General features: G+C 38.5%; 1 protein-coding gene across 5 annotated transcripts in view; it reads left to right on the top strand.

Moving 5' to 3' along the window:
- Positions 1-26,734, top strand: part of LOC133632213 (membrane-associated phosphatidylinositol transfer protein 2-like) — a 154,892-nt gene that overhangs the window by 45,285 nt on the left and 82,873 nt on the right. For all 5 annotated transcript variants that reach the window (XM_062024510.1, XM_062024514.1, XM_062024513.1 and 2 more), the window contains exon 2: positions 25,659-25,893. In XM_062024510.1, the coding sequence (XP_061880494.1) occupies positions 25,816-25,893 (78 nt within the window). In that variant the 5' untranslated portion in view covers positions 25,659-25,815. The remainder of the gene's footprint in view (positions 1-25,658; positions 25,894-26,734) is intronic.

Below are 26,734 nucleotides of genomic sequence, written 5' to 3'. Positions count from 1 at the left end.
GCTGAGATCTATTAACCGTGTAGTTACATGTCCATGGTTTAATAGTATTGTTGATCTTCTGTCTATCCTTCCAGTCAGGGATTTATTTATTTTGTTTCTATCTGCATTTGAGACAGATGCTATCACGTTAGCTCATGCTAAAGAGCTTCGTCGATGTATTGTCGTGGAGATAAAAGGCACTGTGAATGTCCATTTCGCGTTCTCGACTCTCATTTTCAAGAGGATATAGTATCCGGGGTGGTTTAAAATACAAATCCGTGATCCACAATAGAAAAAGGAGAGAGTGTGGAATCCAATGAGCCAGCTTGTACCTAAGTTACGGTCAGAGCGAAAAAAAATATGTATTTCACTGCATTCCAGTCCGTCACTCTAACGTTCCTCATCCACAAATCTTTCATCCTCGCTCAAATTAATGGGGTAATCGTCGCTTTTTCGGTCCGAATAGCTCTAGCTGCGTTGAAAACAATAGGAAAATATGAGGGAGTGAACAACTGACAACGTCACGCTACTTCCAGTAGGGGCAAGGTTTTTTTTTATCAGAGACCAAAAGTTGCGAACTTTATCGACGTTGTTCTATACTAAATCCTTTCAGCAAAAATATGGCAATATCGCAAAATGATCAAGTATGACGCATAGAATGGATCTGCTATCCCCGTTTAAATAAAAAAAATTCTTTTCAGTAGGCCTTTAAAGGTCTTACATGAAAAAATGCACAAATGCAGCTCAACATCTGGTTTGCGACTTTGATGGTGCAGTCGTGGTGGCGATTATGGATTGTTTATTAAATATATTACACGGGAGCATGCCAATTTAAAATATCACACTTCCTTGTATTGCTTTACTCTGTTCCAAATTCATGTCTTTAGCCTTCCATATGGCTTTTTGATTCAATATATTCTGCAAACAACTACACACACACACATGAAAAGGGATCCCTCCCAGCTCTTCGGTCACGTTTTGGAGTTGTCAAGTGTACTCGTCACAAACACCACACAGCCCTAAGGCCTCCCTCTGAATCAGCATTTTGTTGCCAGCGCACACACACACACACACACTTTTGCTCTCGCTCTCTCTCTCTCTCCCTCACACACACTCCAAGAGGGTTACATTGTGACGTCGAAGGGAAAATAGTGTGTGTGGAACAACAGAAGCCTTTTCCTGAGTGCAGCCAGTGGGCTGAATGAATTAGCTAATGGGATGGTCAGAATGCCAGCGTATAACCACTCTTTTTCGTTATCGGGCCTGGAGTTATGTAAGAGCGCTCCTCGTGGAGCTGATGTGGGCTGCCTGAGCGATCCTCGTTTAACCTCCACGCGCGACTGTTTAATCCGCGTGTAATTCGAATATAAGGTCATCTAATTTTGGACGTCAGATGGTGGAAGCGCTGATTAGAGTGAAGTATGCAACGGGTCCTGTCGGGAAATGTCGGGCCGACTGAGCGCCAGTGATGCCTAAGAAAACCGTGGCTAATTTTTTTAAAAGTTTGTGTCGATTTTTAATTAAAGGCGAAAGAGCGTATTTTCCACACAAAATGAGATTAAGACGTTCTTAGATTCCCAAAATAAGGCTAATGTTGGGACATACTAATCAATCAGGTGATGGACTAGAACTAGGGATGTCTGATAATGGCTTTTTGCCGGTATCCGATATTCCGATATTGTCCAACTCTTTAATTACCGATACTGATATCAACCGATACCGATATCAACCGATATATGCAGTCGTGGAATTAACACATTATTATGCCTAATTTGGACAACCAGGTATGGTGAAGATAAGGTACTTTTTAAAAAAATTAGTAAAATAAGATAGATAAATTAAAAACATTTTCTTGAATAAAAAAGAAAGTACAACAATATAAAAACAGTTACATAGAAACTAGTAATGAATGAAAATTAGTAAAATTAACTGTTAAAGGTTAGTACTATTAGTGGACCAGAAGCACGCACAATCATGTGTGCTTACGGACTGTATCCTTTGCAGACTGTATTGATATATATTGATATATAATGTAGGAACCAGAATATTAATAACAGAAAAAAACAACCCTTTTGTGTGAATGAGTGTAAATGGGGGAGGGAGGTTTTTTGGGTTGGTGCACTAATTGTAAGTGTATCTTGTGTTTTTTATGTTGATCTAATAAAATAAAATAAAAAAACCTGATACCGATAATAAAAAAACCGATACCGATAATTTCCGATATTACATTTTAACGCATCTCTAACTAGAACAGTGGTTCTAAACCTTGTAGTAGATACCGAACCCCACCAGTTTCATATGCTTATTCACCGAACCCTTCTTTAGTGAAAAAAAAAAAAAAAAAGTTTCTTAATTTAATCTTAATTTATGAGTGTTAATCATGAAATGATGTTATTATATTAAAGAAATACTAATAAAGATATATTTTACAAACAGAAAGTTACAGGAATGTACAAATGATCCCATGTTTACATCTCATTGTGCAACATGTGAATGTTTAAGTGGGAACTAAATGCGATATCTGAAAGGGGTACAAATGATTTCCAAAGCAGGACCCCCACCCAGACATACAATACTAGTACACAGCTCCTGAAAAAACTATATGTTTTGTTATTGTTGTTGGGCCAAAACACTTACACTACCGTTCAAAAATTTGGGGTCACCCAAACAATTTTGTGGAATAGCCTTCATTTCTAAGAACAAGAATAGACTGTCGAGTTTCAGATGAAAGTTCTCTTTTTCTGGCCATTTTGAGCGTTTCATTGACCCCACAAATGTGATGCTCCAGAAACTCAATCTGCTCAAAGGAAGGTCAGTTTTGTAGCTTCTGTAACGAGCTAAACTGTTTTCAGATGTGTGAACATGATTGCGCAAGGGTTTTCTAATCATCAATTAGCCTTCTGAGCCAATGCGCAAACACATTGTACCACTAGAACACTGGAGTGATAGTTGCTGGAAATGGGCCTCTATACACCGATGTAGATATTGCACCAAAAACCAGACATTTGCAGCTAGAATAGTCATTTACCACATTAGCAATGTATAGAGTGTATTTCTTTAAAGTTAAGACTAGTTTAAAGTTATCTTCATTGAAAAGTACAGTGCTTTTCCTTTAAAAATAAGGACATTTCAATATGACCCCAAACTTTTGAACGGTAGTGTGTATTAGAAAATAATCTCATGGAAATGACTGCTGTCGTTTGATTATAATAATAAAACATTTAACTTGTTATTTAGTCAGATTTGGGACGGGTGTGCTGCTGGTGTGGCCACAGTACATGTGCTCCACTTAATGCTCAAGGAGTTTTTGCGTTTGCTCACGCGTATGGAAAATGAGAGGGAACATTGTTTGGGGGTATCCATAATACGCCGATAGGGAAAGGTTGTTATTTACACAATGAGTCGGGTGTGTCTTGACCTCCGCGGCGGAGGCTCCGCCGAACCCCTGAGGCAGACTCACCGAACCCCTAGGGTTCGATCGAACCCAGGTTAAAAACCACTGGACTAGAACCCTTAATTCACCATTCTATGCTTTCAGTTGTGTGGGTGGTAGTGGCTCAGGAGGAAGAGCAGGATGTACAGTAACTAAAGTGTTACGTCCTCCATTCCAGTCGCTGCTGTTGTGCCTTTGGGCAGGACACTTCGCCCACCTTTCACCCGGGGTCGCCCACGCATGGATGCTCACCTTCACTGAACTCACATCAACTGACAATTTTAGAATAGTAGCTAGTATAGCAATTATAGTCGAGTTGGGCATCATTTGAATTTAAATGGTAGGAAGTAAACTTTCACAAAAGTTTCACTTTATTTTTCCAAACCTCATTGAGAAACATTTACACACAGCCATTTGTTTTTGCATTAGACATAGAGATGTTATGTTTAGGGTTTTATGCTTGCTATTGCCAATCATCCATGAGTGACATCTGATCGTATATAAAACTATGTTTTTTAATTTATTTATGGTGAGTGCTATTGACAGTGTAACCATAGCAACACAATATTTAAACTATAGTTCCTTGTAGGGATGTCCGATAATGGCTTTTTGCCGATATCCGATATTCCGATATTGTCCAACTCTTTAATTACCGATACCGATATCAACCGATATATGCAGTCGTGGAATTAACACATTATTATGCCTAATTTGGACAACCAGGTATGGTGAAGATAAGGTACTTTTTAAAAAAATTAGTAAAATAAGATAAATAAATTAAAAACATTTTCTTGAATAAAAAAGAAAGTACAACAATATAAAAACAGTTACATAGAAACTAGTAATGAATGAAAATGAGTAAAATTAACTGTTAAAGGTTAGTACTATTAGTGGACCAGCAGCACGCACAATCATGTGTGCTTACGGACTGTATCCCTTGCAGACTGTATTGATATATATTGATATATAATGTAGGAACCAGAATATTAATAACAGAAAGAAACAACCCGTTTGTGTGAATGAGTGTAAATGGGGGAGGGAGGTTTTTTGGGTTGGTGCACTAATTGTGAGTGTATCTTGTGTTTTTTATGTTGATTTAATAAAAAAATAAAAAATAAAAAAAACGATACCGATAATAAAAAAACCGATACCGATAATTTCCGATATTACATTTTAACGCATATATCGGCAGGCCGATATTATCGGACATCTCTAGTTCCTTGTTTTATTTTATTAGATACAATTTTGGGAAAATAAAAACATCAATTTCATCCCTCTATTATTGATCATATACTGATACCGTATTTTTCGTAGTATAAGTCGCTACGGAGTATAAGGAATAGTGAACAACAGGCTGAATAAGTGTACGTTATATGAGGCATAAATAACCAACTGAGAACGTGCCTGGTATGTTAACGTAACATATTATGGTAAGAGTCATTCAAATAACTATAACATATAGAACATGCTATACGTTTACCAAACAATCTGTCACTCCTAATCGCTAAATCCCATGAAATCTTATACGTCTAGTCTCTTACGTGAATGAGATAAATGATATTATTTGATATTTTACGGTAATGTGTTAATCATTTCACACATAAGTCGCTCCTGAGTATAAGTCGCACCCCCGGCCAATCTATGAAAAAAAATGCGACTTATAGTCCGAAAACTACGGTACTACTCTTGGTATGTATCAACACCACCGATTTATAGATTGATCCATCTTCCCCGTACACGTAATACCGGCAGTGGTTGCTAAACAGCATCAGAGCAGCCAGTAATATAACCGTTGTTATATTATCCATTCTCTAGACTCTTATTGATCTACTTGTGGATTTCCTGTTAATAGCTGCTTACTTTCTGTTGTAACTAGAGATGTCTGATTTTTTGCCAATATCCGATATTGTCCAACTCTTAATTACAGATTCCGATATCAACCGATACCGATATATACAGTCGTGGAATTAACACATTATTATGCCTAATTTTGTTGTGATGCCCCGCTGGATGCATTAAACAATGTAACAAGGTTTTCCGAAATAAATCAACTCAAGTTATGGGAAAAAAATGCCAACATGGCACTGCCATATTTATTATTGAAGTCACAAAGTGCATTATTTTTTTTAACATGCCTCAAAACAGCAGCTTGGAATTTGGGACATGCATCAGGAGGTTGAGGTGGGCAGGGTTGGGGGGTAGGGGGTAGCGGGGGGTGTATATTGTAGCGTCCCGGAAGAGTTAGTGCTGCAAGGGGTTCTGGGTATTTGTTCTGTTGTGTTTATGTTGTGTTACGGTGCGGATGTTCTCCCGAAATGTGTTTGTCATTCTTGTTTGGTGTGGGTTCACAGTGTGGGGCATATTTGTAACAGTGGTAAAGTTGTTTATACGGTCACCCTCATTGTGACCTGTATGGCTGTTGACCAAGTATGCTTTGCATTCACTTGTGTGTGTGAAAAGCCGTAGATATTATGTGATTGGGCCGGCACGCAAAGGACTGCCTTTAAGGTTTATTGGCGCTCTGTACTTCTCCCTACGTCCGTGTACACAGTGGTGTTTTAAAAAGTCATACATTTTACTTTATGAAACCGATACCGATAATTTCCGATATTACATTTTAAAGCATTTATCGGCCGATAATATCGGCAGTCCGATATTATCGGACATCTTTAGTTGTAACACACTTCCAGCTACACCTCTTAAAGTTGACTACTTATAAGTACTTATTTCTTGTGTTGTTTCAACCTAGTTTAGTGGTTAGCTTAGCTATTAGCATACCTTCTTGTTTGCTACTGCTTGCTTTTCCTCTGTGAGTAAAATGTTAACTTTAAAGGCCTACTGAAATGAATTTTTTATTATTTAAACGGGAATAGCAGATCCATTCTATGTGTCATACTTGATCATTTTGCGATATTGCCATATTTTTGCTGAAAGGATTTAGTATAGAACAACGTCGATAAAGTTTGCAACTTTTGGTCTCTGATAAAAAAAAACCTTGCCCCTACCGGAAGTAGCGTGACGTTGTCAGTTGTTCACTCCCTCATATTTTCCTATTGTTTTCAACGCAGCTAGAGCGATTCGGACGATTACCCCATTAATTTGAGCGAGGATGAAAGATTCGTGGACGAGGAACGTTAGAGTGACGGACTAGAATGCAGTGAAATACATATTTTTTTTCGCTCTGACCGTAACTTAGGTACAAGCTGGCTCATTGGATTCCACACTTTCTCCTTTTTCTATTGTGGATCACGGATTTGTATTTTAAACCACCTCGGATACTATATCCTCTTGAAAATGAGAGTCGAGAACGCGAAATGGACATTCAGTGCCTTTTATCTCCACGACAATACATCGGCGAAACGCTTTAGCTACGAGCTAACGTGATAGCATCGTGCTTTAACTGCATATAGAAACAAAAAAAATAACCCCCTGACTGGAAGGATAGATAGAAAATCAACAATACTATTAAACCGTGGACATGTAAATACACGGTTAATGCTTTCCAGGCTGGCGAAGGTTAACAATGCTGTGCTAACGACGCCATTGAAGCTAACTTAGCAACTTAGCAACCGGACCGCACAGAGCTATGCTAAAAACATTAGCTCTCCATCTACGCCAGCCAGCCCTCATCTGCTCATCAACACCGGTGCTCACCTGCGTTCCAGCGATCGGCAGAAGGACGAAGGACTTCACCCGATGCGTTTGGCGGCCCGGAGACGTAGGAAGTCAAGTCATTTATAAGGTGAGGTCGGCGGCTAGCGCGTCTGCTCTCCAACAATGTCCTCCTGGTTGTGTTGCTGTAGTCCGCTGCTAATACACCGATCCCACCTACAACTGTCTTCTTTGCAGCCTTCATTGTTCATTAAACAAATTGCAAAAGATGTCCAGAATACTGTGGAATTATGAAATGAAAACAGAGCTTTTTGTATAGGATTCTACGGGGTACCATAACTTCCGTTAAACTGACTTCGTCACGCGCATACGTCATCATACCGCGACGTTTCAGCCGGATATTTCCCGGGAAATTTTAAATGTCACTTTATAAGTTAACCCCGGCCGTATTGGCATGTGTTGCAATGTTAAGATTTCATCATTGATATATAAACTATCAGACTGCGTGGTCGGTAGTAGTGGCTTTCAGTAGGCCTTTAACATGTCGGTTTACCATTAACAACCCGAAAGTTTTAACAAGTTTTTTGTGTCACTTTCTATTGTGGTTGCTGAAATGTAAGGGCTGTACTTTTGTGAGGTACCTTAAATGTTTCCAATCTGCTCTCTTTTTGCTTTTTGTCGTCGCAAAGCAAGCCTCTTTTTAGGAAGCATTCCTTACTGTGGGAGGAGGAGGGGGAGAAGGAGGAGGAGGAGGAAAACAATGGAGAAGATGCTCAGAGGGTGTCGGGGTATTTTTAGCTCATCCCCTCATACTGCAATGATGACTAAAGAACAAGGGCAGGTTGCACATCCTACCTTCTTTGAGGAAACACTTCTTTTTCTTCTTCATTTTCTTCTTCTTCGTCTTCTTCTTCATCTTGTCCTTTGGGAAATGAGTCTCAGTTGTGGTGGTTGTTGATGGCTTCTTCTTCTTGGCGAATTAGTCTTAGTTGTAGTGGTTGGTGACGTGGTGGTTTGTTTGTTAAGCTCAGCTTCCTCCACCCTTGCCCTGCCCGTCTAACATGGTTAAGATGATTGAAGTAGAATGTGTTTGTTGGAGCTGTGCTTTTTACTTTGAACCACTGTCAGTGAAACATAAAAGTAATAAACCTCGGGCTGCAGCTATCAATTGTTTTAGTAATAGAGTAACCTATCGATTAGATAAAACACACTTATAGTATTTTATGATTTTTCTGCTTTCCGGATCTCGTCAATTTTTATTAGTTACACTCATTCAACGATTAATCAAAGCAACAGAGTAGCAACCTGAGCTTTTGTCTAATCGAATAAGCAATGTAATCGATTAATGGTTGCAGCCCTAAATATAACACAGAGTCCCAAAAGTCCCCCATAATGCAAATGGGAATTTTAATAAAGTAACATCAGAGCCTGCTTTTGAACACCAAACTTGGGAAAAATCTATCATATACCTAATTTTTTGCTCTACGTTTGAGAGAAGTACACCTACAATCATTCAAATGAAAGGTACAGAAGCTAAAATAAGTAAATGTTCTTAATGTATATGATAAAATACATACATACCTGTTTAATACACTACCGTTCAAAAGTTTGGGGTCACCCAAACAATTTTGTGGAATAGCCTTCATTTCTAAGAACAAGAATAGACTGTCGAGTTTCAGATGAAAGTTCTCTTTTTCTGGCCATTTTGAGCGTTTAATTGACCCCACAAATGTGATGCTCCAGAAACTCAATCTGCTCAAAGGAAGGTCAGTTTTGTAGCTTCTGTAACGAGCTAAACGGTTTTCAGATGTGTGAACATGATTGCACAAGGGTTTTCTAATCATCAATTAGCCTTCTGAGCCAATGAGCAAACACATTGTACCATTAGAACACTGGAGTGATAGTTGCTGGAAAAGGGCCTCTATACACCTATGTAGATATTGCACCAAAAACCAGACATTTGCAGCTAGAATAGTCATTTACCACATTAGCAATGTATAGAGTGTATTTCTTTAAAGTTACGACTAGTTTAAAGTTATCTTCATTGAAAAGTACAGTGCTTTTCCTTCAAAAATAAGGACATTTCAATGTGACCCCAAACTTTTGAACGGTAGTGTAAGTGTTAGAATATTCTTGAAGAAAGTGGTTTTAATACGTGACATAACGCCTGACCACATCCTGATGGGTATAAATGGGAAAAAAAATCAGTAGAGTATTTTAACATATTCTCAATGAAAGAATGCATAGTAAAAATAAAGTGTGGGCTTTGTTTGTCAGTAAAATTAAACATTGCACAATAAATAGCGGCAGTTTATGTAAAACGTTTTGTCTTCCTCTTAATCAATAAACATCAGCAGTCAACTTAATCATAACTTAATCATACTTTATTTAGTGACACAGGACTGAAACAGCCATTCACAAAAACGTACACATTGTCATTTACTAGGGCTGGGTAAAATAAATTGATTTGATTGTTTATGCATAGATATGTTTTTAATTTTGCAATATCGATTCACAAGGCATAATATATTTTGAGACTTTTAAGAAATGTTAAACTCTCCAAAGTTGTTTATGGTTAAGACAAAAAACAATGTACATTTGTGTTTTGTAAGAAGTTAGAGACATTTTCAATACTCAAGTGTAGATAGAATCCAATCAAATCGTGTTAGGATTAAATGATTTACAACCTTATGAATCCATTCGATTTGGGAAATATGCCATAATACCCAGCCATCGTCAGTATATAAACCAGCAATTTAAAAAAATGTAAGTGTGTAATTGCATTTAAATACTCAAAGCAATTTATTACAATGGCATTTTTTTTTTAAATGTCTGTGATGATTAGCATAACTACAAGGACCAAAGCGGATGTCATTTAAACACAATAAAACACTACTGACAACATAAAATAGCAGTGGAAAGGTGTTGTTAAGTATCAAATCAAATCAAATCAAATCAAATCAACTTTATTTATAAAGCACATTTAAAATTTACCACAGGGGTAGCCAAAGTGCTGTACAATGGGCAGGTTAAAAGATAATACGAGAACCGCGCAAACACAACACAACACAAACAGAACACGATAAAAAATAAATAAATAAAACATAAAAACAGGTTCACAGCAGGTGTATTATGGGGCGCCATTGCAGGATGGATATCACTCAGTGTTAAAAGCCATGGAATAAAAGTATGTTTTTAAGAGAGATTTAAAAACAGGAAGAGAGGAGGCTTGTCTAGCACTCAGAGGTAGGTCGTTCCAGAGCTTGGGAGCAGCAGCAGCGAAAGCTCTGTCACCTCTAAGCTCAGCCTTGTGTCCGGGACCGTCAGTAGCAGCTGATCGGCTGATCTTAGGGATCGGGTGGGGCAGTAAGGCTGAAGGAGGTCGGAGAGATATGTTGGCGCGAGGTTGTTTAGACATTTAAAAACAAATAAAAGGAGTTTAAAATTGATTCTGTAACGCACAGGGAGCCAGTGAAGGGACGCTAATACAGGGGTGATGTGCTCACGTCTGCGGGTCTGTGTTAGCAGACGAGCAGCAGAGTTCTGCACGAGCTGCAGGCGGGCGAGGGAGGCCTGGCTAATGCCTACATACAGGGCATTGCAGTAGTCTAAACAAGTCGAGATAAAGGCGTGGATTAATTTCTCGAGATCATGTCCTGATAGAAGCGGTTTCACTTTCGCTGTTTGGCGTAATTGATAAAAGCTTTTTTGTACGACGCTGCTGATTTGTTTTTGGAATTTAAAATCTGAGTCGAACTTTACCCCCAGGTTTGTGACACAGTCGCTGAGGATCGGTGGGATCCATTGGAAGCTGATGGTCTTTCAAGTAGGGGAAGCTCGTGGACTGTAAAATTCTCCATGTCAACTCGAAACTGTTTTTATTTACGATTTACACAACGTGCCAACTTCACTGGTTTTGAGTTTTGTAGATGAAACCAATTTATTGGAGAAAGCAGACTAATTTAGTGCAGTTGACATGCGAGATTAAGCGCTGCTCAGGGACTAATTGTATTGACCAAAAATGATGATGATTGGACAAAATGTCCAGAGAAGTTGGGTGAATGGGACAACGTTGCAAAGTCGCGCTTAATTCTCCGGGATTGGTTGAATTTGCTTGGCTTGGCGCGATCGCAACATCACAAATTCCTGGAGGGTCTGACTTAGCAGTCCTTTGCCATCTAAGCTGTCTGTTGCTGTCTCATTATAGCCCCGCTTAATTGTACTTCATGCTTTGCTCTCATTAGACCAGACAGATCATGCCTCACTTTGGCCTCAGAACACACATTGACACACAAACACACACACAGTATTGTCGCAAGCCCTTTGACATTTTAACTGGATTGGTGGATAAGTGCATCAATCCAATCAAGGGTTGTTGTGTTGGCCCTGCGGCTGTCTTGGCAGCAGTTGCTACGGCTATAGTTGAATTCCCAGGCAACACCGTGTGAAAGTGATCTATGGTATTTTAGGCACACTACGTGACAACATTTCCCACTTGCCTTCTAAAGCAAGTGTTTCCGAGGGGCAGCATGGATAGGGGCATGAGAGGTGGATGCCAAAGCCTTAAATCTCATCTTTCATAGGCCTAAGTCAAACATTAGCCTTTGTTGTTGTGGTCAAAATGCTTTGGAAGTCACGCTAGTAGAGATGTCCGATAATATCGGCCTGCCGATATTATCGGCCGATATATGCGTTAAAATGTAATATCGGAAATTATCGGTATCGGTTTTTTTATTATCTGTATCGTTTTTTTTTATTTATTTTTGTATTAAAGGCCTACTGAAATGATTTTTTAAAATTTAAACGGGAATAGCAGATCCATTCTATGTGTCATACTTGATCATTTCGCGATATTGCCATATTTTTGCTGAAAGGATTTAGTAGAGAAAATCGACGATAAAGTTCGCAACTTTTGCTCGCTGATAAAAAAAAAGCCTTGCCTGTACCGGAAGTAGCGTGACGTCACAGGAGCTAGTATTCCTCACAATTCCCCATTGTTTACAATGGAGCGAGAGAGATTCGGACCGAGAAAGTGATGATTACCCCATTAATTTGAGCGATGATGAAAGATTTGTAGATGAGGAACGTTACAGTGAACGTCTTGAGAGGCAGTGATGGACGTATCTTTTTTCGCTCTGACCGTAACTTAGGTACAAGCTGGCTCATTGGATTCCACACTCTCCTTTTTATATTGTGGATCACGGATTTGTATTTTAAACCACCTCGGATACTATATCCTCTTGAAAATGAGAGTCGAGCACGCGAAATGGACATTTAAAGTGACTTTTATCTCCAAGACAATACATCGGTGACACACTTAGCTACTGAGCTAGCACGATAGCATCGTTCTCAAATGAAGATAGAAACAAAATAAATAAACCCCTTAATGGAAGGATAGACAGAAGATCAACAATACTATTAAACCGTGGACATGTAAATACACGGTTAATGATTTCCAGGCTGGCGAAGGTTAACAATGCTGTGCTAACGACGCCATTGAAGCTAACTTAGCAACCAGACCTCACAGAACTATGTACTCTCTCCTTTTTCTATTGTGAATCACAGATTTGTATTTTAAACCACCTCGGATACTATATCCTCTTGAAAATGAGAGTCGAGCACGCGAAATGGACATTTAAAGTGACTTATCTCCAAGACAATACATCGGTGACACACTTAGCTACTGAGCTAGCGCGTAGCATCGTTCTCAAATGAAGATAGAAACCCATCAACAGCCGTGCTCACCTGCATTCCAGCGATCAACGGCACGACGAAGGATTCACACAGACGAGGAAGCGCTGCTCAATCGCTTTATTAAAAAGCGGTAACTGGTTGTAGTTCAAAAAGTAACGCACACACATACACGAGCTGCTGTTAGCCAAAACTCACGCTCACACACACAAGTTCTCCGCCAACTCACTCGCGCATGCGCGTTCCCCAAACCCTTAAAGACAGTACACTAATGTAAGTATCACAGATATTACAGTATTGTACTTAGCCGCTAAGACACCGATCGATCCCACCTACAACGTTCTTCTTTGCAGTCTCCATTGTTCATTAAACAAATTGCAAAAGATTCACCAACACAGATGTCCAGAATACTGTGGAATTTTGTCGAAGAAAACAAGAGGCTTTTCTATCGGGTCCGATGGGGTCCAACCACTTCCGTTGCTTTTGTGACTTCACGCGCATAAATCATATCCAAAGGAGTTTTTCAACCGGAAGTGTGGCGGGAATTTAAAAATTGAACTTTATAAGTTAACCCGGCCGTATTGGCATGTGTTGCAATGTTAAGATTTCATCATTGATATATAAACTATCAGACTGCGTGGTTGGTAGTAGTGGCTTTCAGTAGGCCTTTAAATCAACATAAAAAACACAAGATACACTTACAATTACTGCACCAACCCAAAAAACCTCCCTCCCCCATTTACACTCATTCACACAAAAGGGTTGTTTCTTTCTGTTATTAATATTCTGGTTCCTACATTATATATCAATACAGTCTGCAAGGGATACAGTCCGTAAGCACACATGATTGTGCGTGCTGCTGGTCCACTAATAGTACTAACCTTTAACAGTTAATTTTACAAATTTTCATTAATTATTAGTTTCTATGTAACTGTTTTTATATTGTTGTACTTTATTTTTTATTCAAGAAAATGTTTTTAATTTATTTATCTTATTTTACTAATTTTTTTAAAAAGTACCTTATCTTCACCATACCTGGTTGTCCAAATTAGGCATAATAATGTGTTAATTCCACGACTGCATATATCGGTTGATATCGGTATCGGTAATTAAAGAGTTGGACAATATCGGATATCGGCAAAAAGCCATTATCGGACATCCCTACACGCTAGCATACATGTATTGCAGATGCCCTCGTACGTTTAAAATCCTTAGACGAATGGCCAAAGACTTTGGACAAATATTTATTGCTTGATGGTGGACATGTTTTTTTTAACCAATCTTGCTCAAATTTGACAGAAACGTGCTTGTCGGTCCCCTAAAAGGCTAAACAACCTAAAGAAACTGTGGGCGTTTTATAGAGCTGTGTGAGAAATGTCAAGCCAGTCTCACTGATGGGGTAAAACTCTTGGGGTTCAGTAACAGCGCCAATGAATTGCACAAGCAACACAGTAAGGGTGCGTGTTTTGACAAATGTTCACCCTTCTTCTATGTGCATCGGAAAAGATAGCTTTCACAAACAAATGCACACGGTGTAGTTGTTTACCTTCATTTTGGGCGTGGGTGCATGCAAATTGTTTTGTTTGATGTGTTCAGTTAACTGAAGCACAGGGGTACCAGATCCCAAATCTTTTACAACAAAAAAGATGTGAAAAAAATGGTACGTACACAAAAACGGGACTAAATAAGTAAAGGACCTCGAAAACCGAACAGCGTCTCTGTAGGTGCTATGCCTTTTGAGTTGATTTATTTTTTTACACAGCAACTGTCAACATACCGGACTTGAGCTGAACACAGACCATTGACAGGTCAAGGTGACATCAGTTTAATAGTTTGTTTACTTTTTCTTTCATATGGCAGCGTGTTTGGGTGGCAGAAATTTCAGCCAAAACAAATGTTTCCGCTGACCCACTTTGACTCCACTGCAACACAAACAAGTCGATAAAGCATACATGTCACTTCAGTTTCATTCTGTCTTTCATACACACTATGTACGGTCTTTCGAAGAACATTCATGCGTTGCAAAGACATAATGGCAGCCATGTTTTTCAACAAGTCTTGCTACATTTGTACAGACATGTGTTTGCCAGTCCTCTTTGTCAGAAAAATTGTATGTAAATTATCAAAAAACTTTCCGTTCTGAGTTCCCAATGAACAGACAAGAGGCTGTCTTTGTTGCACCAAGCAAAGGGTTGGAAAATTCCATTGTGTACGATGGGAGGAGACGGGAGTGGGTTATCTATTGTCATTGAAGACCTGCTCAAGCTGAATCCAGGACTAGCCCAAGCCAGAGGCATCTTTTTCTTTTGTGTTAATGTGACCAAAAACAATGACTGTTTACATACTCCCCATTCCTTTGGAAGCAGATGTTGTGTAAACAAGGAGTGTCCAAATAAAGGAGGAGACGTAAACCTTTTTCGTCAGAGCGTGGGTGACACTGTAAGAGGTTACAGGTCAATGGCGTCTCTCCTCAATTGAGTCCAAATTGAATTCTGCCTCTGTTTGATTCTTTGCTTCTTGTCTTGTTTAATAGATGTCATCAGTGTTTGAACCTGACATGTACCAAATGTTATGGTGATTTGGTTTTGTAGCTATTTGGGAAGGATTTATGAGGTTAAACTTGGTACCTTTTGCCCTGAAGTACTTCCGATTGGTGTGACTGTTTCCGAGAAAGCAGTTCCAATGCACAGACCCCCACTCGTATCGTAGCCTCTGTTTAGCTGAAGCGGGGAACCTCGCTGGCTGCTCTTGCAATGAGCTGCGCTGTGTGCTGCTCTTGCGTCACTGCCTCCAGGGGGGTCCAGGCTGTATTTTTAGAAGGGAATGAGCATATTTTCTGAGCAAACGACGTCAAGCACTCTGCTTGCGTATGCTGGGATTATTGTGACTGGGCTATTTTTATGCTCAGTGTGTGTGAGTGCTTTCTTTTCTGGGTCAAGCGTGGCGCTTGCACACTGGAGGCTGGCCGGTCGGTGGATTGAGTGTTGCAGGTCTTGTGCTGTGCGATGCATCTATATTAGTTTAAATGGGAGCAAACAGCCAAGCAACAGTGTCTTTGGAATAGGGCTGCTGTAAAGGAGATTATACATATTGATTATGTTAATAGAGTAGTCAAGCTCAGAAAGCCTCGTCAACGGAGTGCAATGGAGAGAAGATCCTGCATGCTAAGTAACCCAAAGATTGAGGCTGCATTCCCGCTGAGTGTCTGTGGCGAGGATAAAATAGGACATAATTTGGTCTTTATCATGGTTTGTTTTGGGCATGCTTTATAACAAGTTACATAGAAGAAGATTACATGACTACCCTTGCACAATTTAACATCCTCAGAAAGTGGTTGGAAGAAGCAGAGCTTGTTTAGTTTAGTCCTACTCTTTGACATTCTTAGCAATTATTGATCCAGTCGAACCGTTTATGTCAACACCCTTCGGTCTGGTTCACTAACTAAACGGAATGGAAACCAAAACCAGCTATTGCCTGTACATTTCAGTGTTTCCCACACATTCATTTATTTGTGGCGGCCCGCCACGAAAGAATTACGTCCGCCACAAATAAAAAATAAAAAATAATTATTTTTATTTATTTATTTATTTTTTTTAATTTTTTGTCCTGTCCAGCCTCTCAGGCAAATCATATAGTTGATGTAGATGCCCATATAGGCTGCTCAGATTTACTTTACAAAAGAGAAGTGTAGGATACTTCTCTTGTTGCCTTATTTGTATTTGACCACTACTGTTTTCTGTTTATTTGTTACTGACTATGGCAGGACACCTCTGCCTCTGTTTCACTTTATGTTGCTGGTAAATAATATGGTTGTAGTAGTAGGCTAAAGTTAAATTATTTACTATGCACTAATTAAAGGGGCAGAGCTTTAAGAGACATTTTAGCTTTTATATTTTATAAGATATATTTTTTGTAAGAACCACAATTAATAAATATATTTCAGTGAATAACTTATTGTTCAAATCTGTATATAAATATGTACATAAAGTGTTGTAATTATATTGTAAAATGGATGGATGGATGGATGGATGGACCTTTAAAACAAAACTGTTATTATTAATTAGTAAGTATACATTTTTTGAGCCTTTATAGAGAAAATCATATCATTCTAGTAAATTATGCAAAATATTCAATGATGTCATGGTAACCACGCCCATAGCCACGCCCCCACCGCCACAGGTATCTTGGCAGTTTATGGGAAACACTGCATTTAGTTAGACATAAGGAGAATGGGTGATTCTAAGGCATTGGTTCTTAACCTGGGTTTGATTGAACCCTAGGGGTTCGGTGAGTCGGGCTCAGGGTTTCGACGGAGGTCAAGACACACCCGACTCATCGTGTAAATAAAAACTTCTCCCTATCTGCGTTTTACGGATACGGCAACAGCAGAAGTCAGACTGATTTGCAGGTGTGTAATTTGTTGTGAGTTTATGCACTGTGTTGGTTTTGTTCTTTGAACAAGGTGATGTTCATGCACGGTTCATTTTGTGCACCAGTAAAAAAAACATGGTAACACTTTAGTATGGGGAACATATTCACCATTAATTAGTTGCTTATTAACATGCAAATTAGTAACATATTGGCTCTTAACTAGTCATTATTAAGTACTTATTAATGCCTTATTCGGCATGGCATGGCCTTATTATAACCCTAACCCTCTAACCCTGGCCCTAACCCTCAAACCCAGGGGTCCCCAAACTACTGCCCACGGGCCGGATCCGGCCCCCCCAGCATCCAAAATCCGGCCCACGGGAAGTCCCAAGTTAAAAAAAAAAGTGTATTTATTTTTTAATTTTTTTTATGAATTTAAATTTTTTTAAATTTTTAATCTTTCCTTTCTAATCCATTTTCTACCACTTGTTACTCTCGGTGTCTCCTAGGCGCTCAGGCAAATCATATTGTCTAAAAATGAATTTTCCCATCAATAACGTGACAATGTTAAATGTCAAAACGGATTAAAAAGACAATGTATATATATATATATATATATATATATATATATATATATATATATATATATATATATATATATATATATATATATATATATATATATATATATATATATATATATGTATATATATATATATATATATATATATATATATATATGTATATATATATATATGTATATATATATATATATATATATATATATATATGTATGTATATATATATATATGTATATATATGTATATATATATATATATATACATATATGTATATATATGTATATATATGTATGTATATATATATATATGTATATATATGTATATATATATATATATATACATATATGTATATATATGTATATATATGTATATATATATATATATATATATATATATATATATATATATATATATGTATATATATATATATATATATATACATATATATATATATATATACATATATATATATATATATACATATATATATATATATACATATATATATATATATACATATATATATATATATATATGTATATATATATACATATATATATATATATACATATATATATATATATATATGTATATACATATATATATATATATATATATATATATATATACATATATATATGTATATATATGTATATATATATATATATGTATATATATATATATGTATGTATATATATATGTATATATATATATATGTATATATATATATATATATATATATATACATATATATATATACATATATATATATATATATATATATATATATATATATATATATATATATATATATATATATATATATATATATATATACACACAGCCCGGCCCCCGGCCAAATTTATTTAACCCAATGCGGCCCACGAGTCAAAAAGTTTGGGGACCCCTGCTCTAACCCTAACCAAATAACTCTAAATTAAGTCTTTGTTACTTACAATATGTTCCCCATACTAAAGTGTTACCAAAAACATATAACTTTGTTTTTTTCACTAAAGAAGGGTTCGGTGAATGCGCATATGAAACTGGTGGGGTTCGGTACCTCCAACAAGGTTAAGAACCACTGTTCTAAGGCATTTTTGAACCTACAGCAGTTTGTCCACAGATTTCCTCCATTTGTGCATATTTAAATTTTTATTGTATTTTAATTGTAATTTTTATATGTTTTATACTCTTCATGGTAGGCCTCGGCCGATAACAAATTTTGCTTGACGATATATTGACCTACAAATTATTGCAGATAAACGGCCATTATTGTTATGGAACCAAATTAACCATTGATTTGATGATAATACATAATAATAATGCATGTATCCATCCATCCATTTCCTACCGCTTGTCCCGTTTGAGGTCGCGGGGGGTGCTGGAGCCCATCTCAGCTGCATAATGCATGTAATAATTGGTTTGGTTAACCTTGTCATACATGCTTCTGGGTTTGAAATAAATATTTGATCTTTTTTTTTTTGTCAAATATAATGTTGTTGCTGTATTATTCCTCAACCTAGTAAAAGCAGTTGTTAAATATGGAAAATAACTTAGTGTCTTTGTGTCATTCTCTAAATCTAGTCGTTAGTGGCCAGTGTGGTGCAAGGTTTCCATTTCTTTGTAATGTAGTGTTGTTGTCAATGTTGACTTTCCGATTCGTCCCACTATGTCACACTAAAAGACCTTCAGAAGCCTCCTAAACTCGCTGGCAAAGAGGAACGTCTCAGCGAGTCCTCAGAGGGCGGTAGCAGCGGTTGTTTGAGCTGCTGCCACCTAGTTGGATGCTCCAAGTGGAACAAACCGTGTGACCTAGCCCCTCGAAATCGAGACTCCTGAGACCTCTCAGGTGTCGGTGCCACGGGCTTTCCTTTTGGCCCTTTTCTTGTGGTCTACTTATAGCCCGGTGTCTCCCGAGAGGACGGTTATAACGCGGCGCCCTGCTCTGATTTTTATCCACCGCACTGCACCGATGATATAATTGTAAAACGGCAATGTGGTCTATTAGGTAAGGCATGTGTCCGCAAGCTTAGAATACGAGGGCGCCTACACAGGAACGCAAAAGACCAGTGCCCCGTGCGACTCCAGGTGCCTCACCAATGCTGGCCTTTGTTCGCTGGATAAGTGACGCAGTGGGAATATTAGTGCGATTATGGCCGGCTGCCAGAGAAACGTGGTCAGGAATGAGTGGATGTTCAGCTTATGTAACGCTACATATTCGCATTTGGACAGAAAAAAGTTTTTTTCTCCTACCACCTTCATAGGTACAGTTGCCATTGAGATCAGCTATTTTAGTTTAGTTTTTTAAAGAAAAGTATTTCATATTTATTTCCTTGAAGTCAAGTTAATGCCTTTACTGTGCATGTTCCAGTTATATAATCTGTTTACCTAAACCACAAAGAGGACAGAGCCTTAAAGGCCTACTGAAATGATTTTTTAAAATTTAAACGGGAATAGCCGATCCATTCTATGTGTCATACTTGATCATTTCGCGATATTGCCATATTTTTGCTGAAAGGATTTAATAGAGAAAATCGACGATAAAGTTCGCAACTTTTGCTCGCTGATAAAAAAAAAGCCTTGCCTGTACCGGAAGTAGCGTGACGTCACAGGAGCTAGTATTCCTCACAATTCCCCGTTGTTTACAATGGAGCGAGAGAGGTTCGGACCGAGAAAGTGATGATTACCCCATTAATTTGAGCGAGGATGAAAGATTCGTAGATGAGGAACGTTACAGTGAAGGACTTGAGAGACAGTGATGGACGTATCTTTTTTCGCTCTGACCGTAACTTAGGTACAAGCTCATTGGATTCCACACTCTCCTTTTTTTATTGTGGATCACGGATTTGTATGTTAAACCACCTCGGATACTATATCCTCTTGAAAATGAGAGTCGAGAACGCAAAATGGACATTCAGTGCCTTTTATCTCCACGACAATACATCGGCGAAATGCTTTAGCTACGAGCTAACGTGATAGCATCGTGCTTTAACTGCATATAGAAACAAAAAAATAAACCTCTGACTGGAAGGATAGATAGAAAATCAACAATACTATTAAACCGTGGACATGTAAATACACGGTTAATGCTTTCCAGGCTGGCGAAGGTTAACAATGCTGTGCTAACGACGCCATTGACGCTAACTTAGCAACTTAGCAACGGGACCTCACAGAGCTATGCTAAAAACATTAGCTCTCCACCTACGCCAGCCAGCCCTCATCTACTCATCAACACCCGTGCTCACCTGCGTTCCAGCGATCGGCAGAAGGACGAAGGACTTCACCCGATGCGTTTGGCGGCCCGGAGACGTAGGAAGTCTAGGTGAGGTCGGCGGCTAGCGCGGCTAGCGCGGCTAGCGCTCCAACAAAGTCCTCCTGGTTGTGTTGCTGTAGTCCGCTGCTAATACACCGATCCCACCTACAACTGTCTTCTTTGCAGCCTTCATTGTTCATTAAACAAATTGCAAAAGATGTCCAGAATACTGTGGAATTATGAAATGAAAACAGAGCTTTTTGTATAGGATTCTACGGGTACCATAACTTCCGTTACTCTGACTTCGTCACGCGCATACGTCATCATACCGCGACGTTTCAGCCGGATATTTCCCGGGAAGTTTTAAAAGTCACTTTATAAGTTAACCCGGCCGTATTGGCATGTGTTGCAATGTTAAGATTTCATCATTGATATATAAACTATCAGACTGCGTGGTCGGTAGTAGTAGGTTTCAGTAGGCCTTTAATTAGAAGCAGCCGATAATTAAAGAAAGGCTGTCTATTTGATGTGGAAAAATAGGGGTACAACGGTACAGGTAACCCACGGTACAAACTACACCTCCGTGTTTGGGCCAACTTTTTCCCCACCAAAGATCTTTCTTAGTTTTACTTGCATTGTGCAGTAAAACATCAGTATCACTGGTATACTGAATACTTTTTGAATTATTTTTTGTCAACAGTTACTAAACATTTTGAAATGTTAAATTGCTTCTCATGCCTTCATTATTTGTATCCATTAGTGCTTCTCACAAGGGGGTTGGCAATTAATTACAAGCAGTAACCCAAATTGTGGATTTTTAAAAACTCAAATAGCTTAAAAGAGAATATATTAAAGAGCCGTTTCAATTTGAGGTAGTGTAAAATAATGTTTTGTAAAACAAATACAAGTTTAACGATCATTAAGGAACAAAATGTTTTTTTTTTTCAGAAACAGAAAAAATGATTTGAACTAAAAGTGTTTTGGTACATGTTATATCTGAATAGTTGAATCTAGGGATGGGTATCGTTTACATTTTAACGCATTAGTTAAACATTTTTATTCCTGTTACGGCACAAAAGTGATGTTTTTTGTATAAAACCCAAAACCAGTGAAGTTGGCACGTTGTGTAATTCGTAAAAAGAAACAGAGTACAATGATTTGCAAATCCTTTTTAACTTATATTCAATTGAATAGACTGCAAAGACAAGATATTTAATGTTCGAACTGAGAAAGTAAATCTTTTTTTGCAAATAATCATTAACTTAGAATTTAATGGCGGCAACACATTGCAAAAAAGTTGGCACATGGGCATTTTTACCACTGCGTTACGTGGCCTTTTCTTTTAACAACACTCAGTAAACGTGTGGGAACTGAGGGGATACATTTTTTAAGCTTTTCAGGTGGAATTATTATTTCCCATTCTTGCTTGATGTACAGCTTAAGTTGTTCAACAGTCCTATTGTGGTATTTTAGGCTTCATATTGCGCCACACATTTTTAATGGGAGACAGGTCTGGACTACAGGCAGGCCAGTCTAGTACCTGCACTCTTTTACTATGAAGCCACGTTATTGCAACACGTGGCTTGGCATTGTCTTGCTGAAATAAGCAGGGGCGTGTGTTCCTAAGCCCATGCGGTGATATCCTTTACACACTGGTTTTTGATGCAGTACCTAATGTCACGGGCATTCAATGTTGGTTTTCAGCCTTGCTGCTTACGTGCAGTGATTTCTCCAGATTCTTTGAACCTTTTGATGATATTACAGACCATAGATGGCGACATCCCTAAATTCCTTGCAATAGCTTGTTGAGAAATGTTCTTCCTAAACAATTCGTTTCACGTATTTATTTACAAAGTGGTGACTCTCACCCTATCCTTGTTTGTGAATGACTGAGCATTTCATGGAAGCTGCTTTTATACCCAATCATGGCACCCACCTGCTCCCAACTAGCCTGTTCACCTGTGGGATGTTCCAAATAAGTGTTTGATGAGCATTCCTCAACTTTCTCAGTCTTTTTTGCCACTTGTGCCAGCTTTTTTTAAACATGTCGCAGGCATCAAATTCCAAATGAGCTAATATTTGCAAAAAATAACAAAAGTTTTCCAGTTCGAACGTTGGGTATCTTGTCTTTGCGGTGTATTCAATTGAATATAAGTTGAGAAGGATTTGCAGACCATTGTATTCTGTTTTTATTTACGATTTACACAACGTGCCAACTTCACTGCACTTCAAAAAGTCAGTGTTCAAAAACAAGAAAAAAAACCCACAAAAATTAGGGGTATTTTATTTGAACTAAGCAAAATTATCTGCCAATAGAACAAGAAAATTTGGCTTGTCAAGCCTTTCCAGAACAAGTAAAATTAGCTAACCTCAATGGACCCAAAAATACCTTAAAATAAGTATATTCTCACTAATAACAAGTGCACTTTTCTTGGTAGAAAAAAAAGACACCTTTTTGCTTAATATGTTGAAAAACATTCTTAAATGAAGTAAATGCTAGTGCCATTATCTTGACATAATGATATGCGCTCGGCATTACATTTCTTGAAACCAGCAAACTTATACTAAAAACTAATTTATTGTTCTTAATGGAAAGGCAACAAGGCAGCCGCTTGTTACTCTCGGGGTCTCCTAGCCACTCAGGCAAATCATATGGTCTAAAAATGCATTTTTCCATGGATAACATGACATCATCGCGCCAAGTGCGTGCTCTTTCAGTCAATTAGTGCGCATATATAAAGCCCGGCCCCCGGCCAACATTTTTTTAAATTGTAATTTTGTATAATTTATCTGAATGTGCATGAACTATTTCTGTTCAAAATTGTTAGAAATGTCACATGTTAAATGTTTAAATATTAACTGTCAGTTTACTGTACTGTGCCAACTGTACTACTATATGAGTACGTATTTTCTATTGTTTCATTGAAAATAAAACAGCAATGTCCATTTGGCTGCCATCTGTTTTAATTATGAGACACAATTGTGTCAAAATCATGATTTTTTTTTTTTTCATGCTTGAAGTAAGAAATTATTACTTTGAAAAAGTAGTTTTATACTTGTGAGTAGGGATGTCCGATAATGGCTTTTTGCCGATATCCGATATTGCGATATTGTCCAACTCTTTAATTACCGATACCGATATCAACCGATATATGCAGTCGTGGAATTAACACATTATTATGCCTAATTTGGACAACCATGTATGGTGAAGATAAGGTACTTTTTAAAAATAATAATAAAATAAGATAACTAAATTAAAAACATTTTCTTGAATAAAAAAGAAAGTACAACAATATAAAAACAGTTACATAGAAACTAGTAATTAATGAAAATTAGTAAAATTAACTGTTAAAGGTTAGTACTATTAGTGGACCAGCAGCACACACAATCATGTGTGCTTACGGACTGTATCCCTTGCAGACTGTATTGATATATATTGATATATAATGTAGGAACCAGAATATTGATAACAGAAAGAAATGGGGGGAAGGAGGTTTTTTGGGTTGGTGCACTAATTGTAAGTGTATCTTGTGTTTTTTATGTTGATTTAATAAAAACAAAAACAAAACAAAAAAACGATACAGATAATAAAAAACCCGATACCGATAATTTCCGATATTACATTTTAACGCATTTATCGGCCACTTGTGAGTGTTGATGACACAGCTTTGCAACAGTTGATATTCTAGTTTCAAGCATGTTTTACTCAATATAGGTCATCAAATCTCAGCAACAAGCTGTAATATCTTACTGACATCATTTAGGACCAAAACCCTTAAAACAAGTAAAACACTCTTAACATAAAATCTGCTTAGTGAGAAGAATTATCTTATCAGCCAGAAAATAAGCAAATATCACCCTTATTTTACATATTTAGTCTTACTTAGATTTCAGTTTTTGCAGCGTGGTTTTGGCTTTTGTAGATGATTTATGCCGCACCACCCCATTAGGTGTTGTCCCACTGCAGTTCTTCATTATCCGGCTTGAAGAGCCACATTAACACACACGTCAGGTTTTTTTGTGCCGCTCACAGTTTTTGTTAATGGAAACCACAACAAAAACAGCAATTTTGTAGAAACATGATCGGTACAATGACGTCTGAGGATTTGTTCTTTCCATCAGACTTGTGCAACTAACACGCCGCACACATGTTGCGCATGTATAACTCACCCCGCCGCCTCCCACTCTCACCCGACGCCGGCTGCTATTTGTGCAACCTTCATCATGCGCTGGGGTGGAGGGGCCCTCTTACCACGTTATGTAATTGCTCCCCACTAAACTGTAATCCCTCTTATGCTGAGTTGAGTCCCCCGACATGTGACGGAGCTGAATGTTCGGGCGATTGTTAGGGACCGTCGGCGAAGGAGGCTTTGCTGTCCGGCCACCCGCCCCCTCACACACACACACACACACACCCGCACGTGTATAAGTAGAGAAGTTTTAGTAGGGAAGTGCTTTACTTGTAAGTGAGATGCTGGATGGAGCGTGGATGCTGGAAGCACAGATGCAGCACATCCCACTGTGAGCCTCCACTCCTTGGAATTGTATCCCCTGCCTGCTTTTTTTTTTTTTTTTTTCTTGTTCCTCCTCTGAGTGATGAATGCTGTCAGAGAAGGACTTTAGGCTGTTTAGGCGATGCTTTCTCTCTTTCTTTTTTTTTTTTTTAGGGTTGTCGTTAATCATTTTCCAAGTACGTTTCCGTCCTTAACGCCCACCTCTCTTCTTTCTTCCCACACAGGACCCATCAATGTGGACCTCAGCGACTGATTTGACGAGTCGCTTCTAGGAGCCTCCGGACTTTTCTCCTGTCCTTCCCTTTCCCTTCCCTCCTCCCCTAACCCACCCTTCCCTTCATCCTTTTCCTTTATCAGTCCTTTTCCACCCCCCCCATCATCATGCTTATCAAGGAGTACCGCATCCCCATGCCCATGAGTGTGGAGGAGTACCGCATTGCCCAGCTCTACATGATCCAGGTGAGGAGCCACCATCACCCACACTACTCTAGCCCCGCCTTTTCCTCATCACGTGTGACCAATTGTGGAAAACTGAGTGCTTGTCAAATTGCACGATGATTCTGTTGGTAGTGGAGTAACGGAACAAAGAGGGCTTGTGTGCTGCTTAGATTATCCAATTTGAGCTCTCTTAAGCTCCCACCCGTCACAGGCTGTATGTTTCCTCTTGAGGAAGGGGGGCGGGGGGGGGGGGAGGGCACATACCGCAGTGTTTGTGTTTAAGGGTTTCAGGCCACTGCAAACTTTAGGGTCAAAACACTTAAAGGCCTACTGAAAGCCACTACTACCGACCACGCAGTCTGATAGTTTATATATCAATGATGAAATCTTAACATTATAACACATGCCAATACGGCCGGGTTAACTTATAAAGTGACATTTTAAATTTGCCGCTAAACTTCCGGTTCGAAACGCCTCTGAGGATGACGTATGCGCGTGACGTAGACCGGCGAACACGGGTATGCCTTCCACATTGAAGCCAATACGAAAAAGCTCTGTTTTCATTTCATAATTCCACAGTATTCTGGACATCTGTGTTCGTGAATCTGTTGCAATCATGTTCATTGCATTATGGAGAAGGAAGCTGAGCAAGCAAAGAAGAAAGTTGTCGGTGCGAAATGGACGTATTTTTCGAACGTAGTCAGCGACAACAGTACACAGCCGGCGCGTCTTTGTTTACATTCCCGGAAGATGCAGTCAAGATGGAAGAACTCAGATAACAGAGACTCTAACCAGGAGGACTTTTGACTTCGATACACAGACGCCTGTAGAGAACTGGGACAACACAGACTCTTACCAGGAT

Source organism: Entelurus aequoreus, linkage group LG17, assembly GCF_033978785.1.
Source record: "Entelurus aequoreus isolate RoL-2023_Sb linkage group LG17, RoL_Eaeq_v1.1, whole genome shotgun sequence".
NCBI classification, from domain to species: Eukaryota; Metazoa; Chordata; class Actinopteri; order Syngnathiformes; family Syngnathidae; genus Entelurus; species Entelurus aequoreus.
This window is presented reverse-complemented; position numbering and strand designations above follow the sequence as displayed.